The sequence below is a fragment of the Pezoporus wallicus genome, unplaced genomic scaffold (assembly GCF_028554395.1).
Source record: "Pezoporus wallicus isolate ANWC-B61680 ecotype Strahan unplaced genomic scaffold, APGP_CSIRO_Pwel_v1 contig_5261, whole genome shotgun sequence".
NCBI classification, from domain to species: Eukaryota; Metazoa; Chordata; class Aves; order Psittaciformes; family Psittacidae; genus Pezoporus; species Pezoporus wallicus.
Genome location: NW_026642423.1, coordinates 7957363 through 7968467, shown reverse-complemented (window position 1 = coordinate 7968467; position 11105 = coordinate 7957363). Strand labels below are relative to the sequence as shown.

Sequence of the window (11105 nt, the reverse complement as noted above, 5' to 3'; positions counted from 1 at the left end):
CTTTTGTGTACTGTTGAAACCTCACAGTCCTGAATCGGGCTATATGAAGAGAGGATTTTGACACCCTTTTCTTTCCACATTTACAGCATTTATGTAACACAGCAGCAATGAATCACGTTGTTGCAGCATTTCCCGTAGGTCTCACTGTCACGGTCACGTACTGAGTAACACCTTGTGACCAGCCTTCTAAAAGGTGTTTGCCTCCACACTACATGGTAGTAAAAAGCTTTTAAAATAGCAATAAATTTGAGTTAGAGGGAGGTGCTTGTCACTGTGTAATTGTTTGTGCTAGTACTTTTAAAGGGTGTTTGCTGGCACCTGAGTGAGCAGCAGAGCAGGTCTGGACACTGCTGCAGACACCAAGCACTTCCCTAGGACTTGTCTCCAATGCTGGTCAATGGCCATGTCCGTTCCAAATCCAGCTGGACTTCTTGTTCCCTTATAGTGATGTTTAATCTTCAGTTTTCTTCCTTAAATTAACAAGAACAGATGCATTTTACTTATATACTCTTCCTATGCTGACTAATGTTTTTTCCTCTTTACACACAAAGGACTTAATCCAGCATTCATTATAGTGGCTGGGGTGACTCTCACATGGACTGTAATCGATTTTTTTTAGGCCTAAATTATTCCACCTGTGTGTTATATATGCTTTCCCCTAGCTCCATGTTCTGCCTATTTCTGTGATACTGTTGCTGCCTTTCCATGTTTTATTTATATTTTAAAGTATACTTATTACTGTAGCAGGACCTGTATTATGTGAGATTGACCAAAACAGATTGAAACACCTTCCTGAGAAGAGAGTGGATGTGAATTTTTTGTAGTCGTTTTACTGATCAGCCAACCTGTTGTCTTTTGTGTAAGATCTTCAAGGGATGTAGAGGTGCTTCCTCTTTAGTCAGAGATAAAAACAGCTATTCAGTTCACTCTTACTTGTCTCTTAAGAAATGAAGCAAGATCTCTCAGTTTCAAAAGAGGCATTCACTGTGTGCCTCTAAGATTTCAGGAACTTTGCAATGTGTATTTAAGTGTATTTAATTCTTCATTCCCTTGTACTACTGAAATTAAAATCAGGACAGAAATCCATGAAGGGCTAAGAAATAACAAAGAAAAAAAAAAGAAAAAAGAAGCAAAGCAAGGAATATGACTGTGTTTTGCAGAAGTAAACATCTGAAGTGGGTGTGGCTCCTGTACTGTAAGGTCTGTATGTCGGATAGCCCCTCTTCTGTGTCTACTTTGTTGTGCATGTGCATAATATCCTTGTTGAGGAAAAACATAGAAAGGGTGCCTGATGCTCCTCAGAAGTGGGATGTAAGTGCTAAGTCCCTTGGTCTTTATTCTGGTAAAATGCTAGAAGGGATGAGAGTCTTGTTTGGGTTAACGACTGCAGCAGGCAGCTTCCCAGATCTGCAGAATCCTATATGGAAAAGTCCCATGGAATACAGTAAAATCTGATCACTTCTGTTGAACAGTGCCATAGAATTCACCTGACATAAAAGGTCTCAAATAAAATCAGCTAGGGTAGGTTTAGTTTAAAGACAAAACAAACAAAAAAACCAACAGAATAAATACTCAATAGTTTCCTTTTTTAAAGGAAATTCTGTTAAACTCAGTGATTTGTTTTAAGACCTGTTAAATTCTACCTGACTTCCTCCTACCAGAAGGTCAGCCTCGGTGTGTAAAATCATAATGGTTTATTTGAGGTTTCCTAACAGAAGGTCAAAACTTGGTGTGTAAAATCTTAATGGTTTATTTGAGCAGCTTTCAGAATTGCAGTAGTAAAGCTCACCTTTTGTAAGCTCTATTTCAAAAGGTAAATTTTCAGCATTTGTTTGTGCTTCTTTTAACAACCTGAGTGTAAACCTGCTTTATGTTCATGCTATTGCCCTGTTACATTCTCTGTATCTCTAAATGTTTGCTTCCAAGTCATTGGGGTCCTGAGGACATTTTCCAAACCAGTATTATTTAAAGTTTTATCATATTTTCAGACTCCACTAATTATACAGTACTGTAGTGGCAAAATATAATTTTTAAGGATTGGATTATTTTTATACCTTCATCCAATATTGTTAAATCTGGCGTTCTAGTCAGTATTGCAAAAGGATACAATAAAGCTATGAATATTACAATGTCTCAGCTTTTTCATTGTCTTTAGCTTTCCCTGTAAAGAGATTCATACACAACTATAATTGGAAATATAATCTAGAAAACAAGAAATTTTATAGTTCTTCTGCTCTTCTTGAGGTGCTTGGTGATTGAATACTTAAAATGAAAAGCAAAGAAGAAATGAGTATGTTCTGTTAGTTGTGCTAAATGAACTTCTACTCAGCTGAAATACAAGATGTGTTCTGATACATTTATCATTAAGAAGCTAATTAAGTAGCATTAAGCAGCTCAATTTATTTTTTTCATCAATTTAATTTTTCATCTTACTGGAATTGCAAGAGAATTAGTCAGGCTGTGGGTTTTTGTGTGTTGGAGAGGAGGAAAACCTCAGGAGAGGTCGGTGCAGCATAGCTGTTTGCAAGGGCAAGGGACTGGACCTGACCACGGTGAGATCAGTCCTGCCTCAGCGAGCTCCACAGGGGACTGTGAAGAACATACATCTGAGTGTCTCTTAGAGGAAGAAAGAAGAGGATACCGTGAATCCAAATGAGCACAATGTCCAGCCCAGCCTGATGGGAAGAGGTGTGATGTGGAAGAGCATCTGGAATAATGGCAGGTATGCTCATCTGGGACTAAGGTGGGATTCATCTGCTTTATCAAAACTTAGGTGGCAGATTGAAGCTATTTGAACCAACCATTTGGCTCCTCTAGTAAACATGAAAATATACAAGCATTAGCAGAGAGTAGCTGCCCCCATGGTAAGATAACCTTCACCCTTGACAGTAGTGTCACAAGACCCCACACTAGACAGCTGTCCTAGATGAAGTAAATAACACTTGCAGAGAAATGGTGAGTCTAGAATATCTTCATAGAATAATAAAATCATAGAATGGTTTGGGTTGGAAAGGACTTTAAATATTATCTAGTTCCAACACCACACCATGGGCAGGGACACCTTCCATTAGACCAGGTTGCTCAAAGCCCCATCCAGCCTGCCCTTGAATACTTTAAGGGATGGGGCAGCCATAGCTTCTCTGGCAACGTATTCCAGTGCCTCACCTCCCTCATAGTGAAGAATTTCTTCCTAATATCAAATCTAAGTCTACCCTCTTTCAGTTTAAAGCCGTTCCCCCTTGTCCTGCCACTACTTGCTCTTATAAGAGCACAGCTTGGTGTTGTCAGCAGACTTGCTGAGGGTTCATTCAATCCCACTGTCCATGTGGCTGACAAAGTTGTTAAACAGCTCCAGTCCCAATACCAGTCCCTGAGGAATGCCACTTGTCACTGGTCTCCATTTGGACATTGAACTGTTGACCGCAACTTTTTCAGGGGCTGCCATCCAGCCAATTCTTTATCCACCAGGTGGTCCATCTGTCAAATCCATGTCTCTACAGCTTAGAGACAAGGATGTTGTATGCTACAGTGTCAAATGCTTTGCAAAAGTCCAGGTAATCTTGCTACATTCTGAAACGTATAGTCTACTTTTTACTTGGATATAGTACAGAATTGTGTTATATGCCTGCTCCCTGTCCTGTAAGACTCCAGCGAGAAAATAATGGAGAGAGTAACATGATTAAATCCTGAGGTTCGGTTCATTTGCAAGAGAAGGACTGCTAGCAGTGTCTCAGTTTTGTTACCAATACCATTGCAAGTTGTTCTGTTTTATGTGTGACATCCATGTCTTTTAAGCAAATTGGCAGTGCAAAAGAACTGGTCACAGCATTGTCATAAGACTAGGGAAAAGACCCTTGCAAATACAGACAAGAACATGATTTAACAGTTCTTCCCACTTCAGATTTGCATACCAGTACCTCTGAGACCACCAGTGTGTGCCCTCAACCATCTTGTGGATCACTTGAAAAGAAGTCGAAGGGTATTTATCTGCTTCCCCTGATCATGGGTGAATCTGCATGTATAGCACTTTCATTTAGACTTTCTGGAGGGTTTTTTTTAAGCTTATAGCTAATCGAAACATACATTTCTACTTGTGTATGTAATGTGCAGTGGATGAACCAAATTACATATGTAGTAGTAAAATATATAGGAATTTAGTAAGGAATAGGATTGAAAAAAATAAAGAGGAATAAAGTATCCATCTGATGGATACTTTGTAGTATCTATCTGTAGATAGATACTATAAAGAAGTATAGAAGACACTTGCTCCTACTTGAATGTATGTCTTCTGGCAGCGTGATTGCCCCTTAATTACATGCAAATTACAGCTGAATGAGGCCGCAAAGGACTATGGACCTCCTAATAGATAAATGAGGCCTTTTACCTTTGATATTCCATTTTCCTGCCATCAACAAAGATCAAGAGAAAAAATTCTGTTACTAAGTACAGCATACTTTATTCCACAACAATCACATAACAATCCATAACAATGTCTATGCTCTTGGTTGCCATGTCTGAGCCTTGATGCACAGCTCTGGCTTTATAGCTTCTGGAGAGTTATTTAGTTGTATCTGGAAGAGAGTTTTCTCTGTAATTCCTTACAGGACTTCACAACTGCTGTGGCTATTTGAGTCTGGATTAACAGTCAACTATCATTTAAATATGTGCTTAATAATGTCATTAATAATTGCATTAGAGCTGCTGATGTTTCACAGACATCAGTTCTCCTGTTCAGGTAATTCTCTGTCTCTTCTCCTTAACCATCAAGACTCCATTACTAATTCCCCTACAAACTGTCAAGCGATGCGGCACACACAGCCTGTCATCCCTCTTCTTCCTGGGAAGAGGCTGTTGTGACTACTGGTGCATCACAGAATGGACAGGGAAGGGCAAGCAGAGACAAAAAGATCTGATATGTGCAGGGGCATGTCTGTTCAGCACGTTATTTCCTGGGGGAACTGCTGCCTTTTGCATGGCAAATAATTCACACTTCCCAAACTGTGATCATGATAAACAAGAACAACCAGGTAAGAGTGGAAGTGAACTCTAAAAATACAGGTAATACGCCAGCTCCTGATGTGCATTCACTGTAGAGAATACTTTTAACGTGGGACTACACACCCAACCAGTAGATACCAGTGTAGCCAGCAAAGCTACACCGTTTACACGTGCTGAAGACCCGACCCTCATTTTCAGTAATCAGCTGAGAAGCTCTCTTGGTCCTATAGTCTTGCTTCATAGCCAACACAGTGAGATTTTAAGACCTGGGTTAGTCTGATTGCGCCTTGAGGCAGCACTGGAAAATCAGGGCATATTGTCAGGATTGAAGAGTCCTGACAATATGGGAGGATATTGACAGAGGACCACTGGCATACAGCTCCACCAAACACCCTGACAGCCTCCCTCCCCTCTGCACACCGATTTCCAGCTGAAGCACATGCTGTGGCTGCCCAAATGGCTGGTATCTGAGGGGTTTGGGTCCTGCTGGGGTCCCACAGCACAGTCTTCTCAGGACTGAAATGCTTTATTCTAACCAGACTTAGGGTTCAGTTTTTGGGTGGCCCCTGCTCTCCATGAGGTGAAGCTGGGAGGGCAGTGGAGGCCTGGGGCAGAGGTCAGATGCTGCCCAAGCAGGGTGGCACAGTGCTCTGGTGACAAACACTCCACAGGCATTTCTTTCCCTTTTTCTGCCAGCTCCTTGGCAAAGGAGTGTTTTAAGGAGGAGTCCAGAGGAATCAAATGGGTTGGAATGGGCAACTGGCACAAGAGTGAGCCACCACAGGGGCAGGAGCTGGATTCAGCATGGCCCAGGGGGCAGCTGGAGTGAGAGGGGTCTGTGGAGGGCCTGAGCACACTCCCCGCAGTCCTGGGGCTGGCTCTGACCCTGGCCACCCTCGCAGGCCAGCCCTGCTCCCTGGGCAGGGGCAGTGGGACAGGCTCTGTCTGCTCCTGGTCCCCCGCCACCCTCAGCCATGCAGCTCCCTGACAGTAAACATGAACTACGTTGAGCCCAGGCTCTCCTGAGCCTAGCTCTAGCTCCTAAGGGACTCCCTAAGCCTGGCCTGATCCCCCACAGGACTCCCACTGCCATAGGAAAGGCTGGGGACAGTCCCCATGACTGGACCTGGGCCCAGCACTGAACTCCCAGGCTGGGAAAGGGAGGGCAAATTGAGACCCCGTCTTCGTCTCCCTTCAGAGCTTGGGATTTCTGCCACCCCACATAACTACCCTGGAGACCACAAGGGTGGCTGTCATGGGGCTCCCTCCAGGTCTGAGGGCCAGTCTCAGGCTGCCAAAGGGCAATGCAGATGCTGCCCAGGGGTCACTGTGAGGACTGGAGGTAGGTGTGGGGAGCAGGCTGCACTGGAGGGTCTTCAGGGCTGGAGGGGCAAAGGAAGATGCCTATAAACCACCCCATGGTTTGGACTCAGCATCCTGAGCAGGACCACGTGGCAGGGTGCAGAGGGATGAGGCCACTCATTCCATGTACTGTCAGAGAGGCATCCATCCATTTTTGCTGTCTGTAAGTCACTAATGTTTCCTGGTTCAGTACAAGTTAAAAGTTTAGGACAGCCCTCAGCTCAGGAATGACTTGAGCAATTCTTCTGGTCATTCACACCCTCCATACAAGGAGAGCCACCCTCTGAATATACAAGATTAATACACACAACTGCTGTTCTTAAAACAGCAGGTGAAACAAAAGAACGTGAGGTATTTAACACACAGAGCTGTTACTTTGCATTCAGAGACGTGTTCATAACCTGCCAGTGTTGCTGGCAGTGGAGTGTGCCATAGGAGACCAGCTGCACAACCATTAGAGGTGGCTTTGTGGGGGGTACACCAGTGCATTGCTTATCCTTCTTGTCCATATCTGATAACAGCAGGATAGGCTGTGTTTATTTCATAGAAAGACTTTACTGGCAGTTGTGGCAGGATCTAGGCTCACCCAGGCCTTCAGAGTAAGTGAAATGACACCTTTGCCTGAAGAGGAGGAATTGGAAATCACCATGGGCCGTCCGACTTCAAATGGCCTCAAGCAGCACGTTTTACTGGAGCACAGAGCAGAACAAGCACACTGTTCAGCTAGAGAATTTGGGCAGGTGAGACACCTAAAAATAAGATGTTTTGGGAAAACCAGATCCTGCCTGCAGAGACTTTTCCAATTTTGGTCTCTAGCTAGCAATTTTCAGAGGCTTCCTGGGATGCAATATCAGAAAATCTGTCTCCCACTTGTTTTGCTTGTGTCACAGCTGTGTTACCAGCTTCATGGCCTTCTGGGCTACTTTTTACTTCTAGATCTGCTGTGGGCACCCTGCTTCAGCCTGACCATACCTGCTTCCAAATGTCCCCCCAACTTCTTTTCAAGAAAGAAGCACTGCCACCCAGATAAAGTCAAAAAGCATCTGTCTGTCCTGCCTGCTCCCCTTTCTGCTGCCGCACCACTTTGGTGAGCTTGCAACACACGTAAGACGGCAGCAAACAAAACATCCATAATCGCTGCTAGAAAGGCCAAGGTCAATACTGTTTCTTTGATGTCAAAAATGCAGGTGTTGTCTGTTCCTTTTTACTCTGCTGGGCAGCAAGAAGTGCTTTGGAATAGAATTTTGCTTATAAGGAAGGAATAATTGGAGTCTGAGGCATAGAACACTTCTGAACTGATACTTTACTGCAAGGAAAGTGAGCATGTCGGTCCCAGGTACTCTGCTCCAAGTGCATAATTAGCATGCCTTGGGATGGGATAGCTTCTTCCACTTTAAGAACAGATTATAAAACACCCTCTATTTAATTTGCACTGAAGGTGTCAGTATGGAGACCTGGCAAAGGACAGCTTGTGTGCTGTCAGTTCCCAGGTCAGCTTATTTAGCAGTAACTTCCTTGTTAACAGGTCTCGAGCATTTATCACTTAAAGGAAGAAAAAGCCTTGAAGGTCCAGGAATCTCCTCCCAGCCTGAGGAAGAAATAAAACACAGCTTGGATCTGTCATTTGCTGCTTGCTGCCATGACGTCAGCTTGGGGCTGAACCTTCCACCTGTTGCTCAGACCTTAAACGAGCTGACGCCAGAAGAGAAAAGCACTTTCTCTTGAGTTTAGCAGCAAGTAGCAGCAGCAACAGAAGTCGCAATGAGGTGCTGTGTAGTCCTTGCTGTCCTGCTCAGTTTGGTGCTCTTTTCGAAAGGTAAGAAACACTATCTTCTGTTTTGGGATTTATCAGGGCAGTGTCCTGGGTTCAGCTATTCTGTGGCAGTGAATGGGTTGCTTAGCACTTTCAGCAGCTGCTGAGGAGCTGGAGGTCAGTGGCACTACAAAATTCAGCATGCCTAGATTTTGATTAATTAGCAACAAAAAATTTCACAGTTTTCCTTGTTCACAGAACAATGCCAAATCAGTGGTGCTTGTGATTAACCTAATTTAGTCCATTCTAAGAGCAGTTTTCAGGACCTGCACGCTAAACCCAGGTAATTCAAGCTCTTACCGCCACAACAAAAGGTGCAACTGTTCCACCCCAGTACCCAGTGAAAGGAGTGCTGCCACTGGCTTTCTGGCCAAGGGCTCCTAAAGCAATCAGCCTGGAAAACAGCACTACTACCTTTCACTCCCTCCTATTAAAATTAATCATGACCACCAACTTGGGTGGCAGAGGGTTGCACCGTGGTCCATTTGAACTGAAGGGCAGGTGACATTTCTTAAGCTATTTTTCCTGGCGTTGAGACAAACTTGGACACTGTGGGCCAGAGCACAAACTTGGCTGTCTCCAGTATTCAGTGACAGATACAAGGGAGTGAAGGCATTAGCAGAAGTAGAGTTAAGGCTTTTATGTGAAAAGTTTTGTGGTGACTTGAAGCTGTGGGAGGTCAGGAACTCTCAGCTCATACAGAAATAAAGCTACAGAAATATGAGACAAATTAAGACCCTCACTGATGTTGTTAAGCTTGCAACAGGTGACAGATGGTTGTGGACTGTTTTTTGTTGACTACTGTGAGTGAATATATGTATTTGAACATATGTATAACAACTACAACATGCTACAGACCAATTTTTACCTATAAATTATAAGCATGTAAGTCTTCAAGACTGTCAGTTGTTTTTCTGATTCGAGGACTGTGGGTAACATCATGATGTGAAAAATCTTGACCCGAGAGCAAATGAAAGCAATGTGAGTCCTTCACTTACTTTAACAGACTTTGCATCAGGATGGGCCTGCCCAAAACAATTTTTCATTCTAAGCAAGCGTTGTAAAAGCTTTGCAGGATGTATCTGTTTGAATAGTATTGGCAAAGGCCCTGCCCTTTTCTGCAGCCAGATGTCTCTCTTATTCCGTGATCTCCATTTCTTTATCTCCATAGTAAAGACATAAGTCTCTTAACACAGCAGGTTGGGTCTAGGCAGATAGAGCCATAAAATAACCACCTTTGCTCAAGTTACCTTTGACAAGCTGGTCAGCAAGGTTCAGTTGCATCTCATGTGCTCTGTGATCACCACAGATGTGATTCTTCCCAAGTCCAAATGATACTCATGGACAACTTAGCCAGAGCCTCTGCAAGGCTAACAGTTCTAGACTAAGAATTAGCTCTGTAAAAGCTTACTGCCCCAAGATACTGAAACAGGATCTTGAGATCTAGACTGAGAAGGCAGTATAAACAATGCTCCAAAACCATGGTCTGTGGACAGCATAGATTCATATTATCCTCACTGTAGGAAAAAAGTAACCTTTCTTTTCATTGACTGAGGAACAAACAATGCTGCATATAGGACTTTCCTGGGTTCAGCTAGGGGTGTCCTCACTCAGTGACCAGTGGAGGCAGAAAACTTGTCAAAAAACTGGCACTGGTGTTTCTCCTTCACCTAGATATAAATGGCTTGCTTACTTCAGGCTTTGTCTTTTTGATGTGCCTTTTCTATGTCAGCTTTATTGATCAGAAGAAAGAAGTTCATAAAACTTGCCTCACTTTGGATTTTCAAAGCCCTACAAAGCTCTTGAAAAGTGGAGTCTATTTTTCAAATGTCTATTAAGATTTCAGTGCTTTTTTAATATACCTGCTATAAGAGTGAATTAGTGCCAAGGATTTTAGCCACAAATACATTAATCTTCCAGCTGCATGCTGTTAATGACTCAGATTAAATTATGATTGCAGTGGCATTAGCTCAGAGTAAACATGTTTATTCTTAACTCATGTATTAACTAATTCAGAGTAAATATGATGCAAACTGGCCATTTGTCAGCCTTTATCCGCAAGGCTGGTTTAGTAGTTGTTCTCTTCATTTCTAGACAAAAAGAAAAAAAAAAACCACCCAAAACATTCCTTGTATCAAGAGTTAAGAATGACACAGTTTGAATATAAAATAAACAACCTAAAATAAGTAGACACTTTGGAAAAGTAAACATAGTAACAGGTAAAGCTGAAACCATAATGTGAGGAAAATTTTCTTCAACTGTTCTCTGGTATCAGTCAGGTTTCTATTTATGCAGAAAGAATTATAACAAGGATGGAAAGAATGAGGAAAAGTAATGTATGTAACTACAATAGTGGCATGGAAGTGTAGTCCTGGAAAGAGGGTTTGATACCACCAATGATATTTTAGCAATATATGCATTCTCTGAATAAAAATACTCTGCTTTCAGTGTCCACTTCAATAGTTACACCATAGGAGAGGGTGATAGAAAATGTGATCATTACTCTACTACTGCTCTGAAAGAGTCCATATATCATTTTACAGGCTGTTTCTACTGAGAACATCTTCCAAGCTGCAAAAAAAGCTATATATGTGTCTTGCAGTAAAAGTATTTTTTGTGGATTAATCTGAGGTCTAGAGCAAAATCTAAAAACTCACTGTGAACATGTTAACAGTGGAGTGCAATATGTAAATCTGATGAAATGCAGAACAAGCAATGAAGATGAATGATGGCAAAATAAAACTGGCTCTTGGAGGGATGATAAAAGCAAATTGATGTAGCAGGAGAAAGTGGCAACACTGACACAAGGTCAGAGCACAGCTGCTTATGCTCTCAGGTTGGAATATAGGCATTGTGAGAGGGATCACCTGAAAATGCTCTGACATCCAGCAATGGATGAATGCTAAGGCATTTGGAAGGCAAAGGGAGCATC

The 11105-nt window shown here is 42.7% G+C and overlaps 1 protein-coding gene across 1 annotated transcript in view; it reads left to right on the top strand.

Annotated features, from left to right (window-relative positions):
* The first annotated feature begins 2490 nt into the window (after positions 1 to 2490).
* The window catches only part of MUC13 (mucin 13, cell surface associated), a 32925-nt gene continuing 24310 nt past the window's right edge, over positions 2491 to 11105 (top strand). The window contains exons 1-2 of the mRNA XM_057430223.1: positions 2491 to 2722; positions 7886 to 8176. Coding sequence (XP_057286206.1) covers positions 8122 to 8176 — 55 coding nt within the window. The 5' untranslated portion in view covers positions 2491 to 2722; positions 7886 to 8121. The remainder of the gene's footprint in view (positions 2723 to 7885; positions 8177 to 11105) is intronic.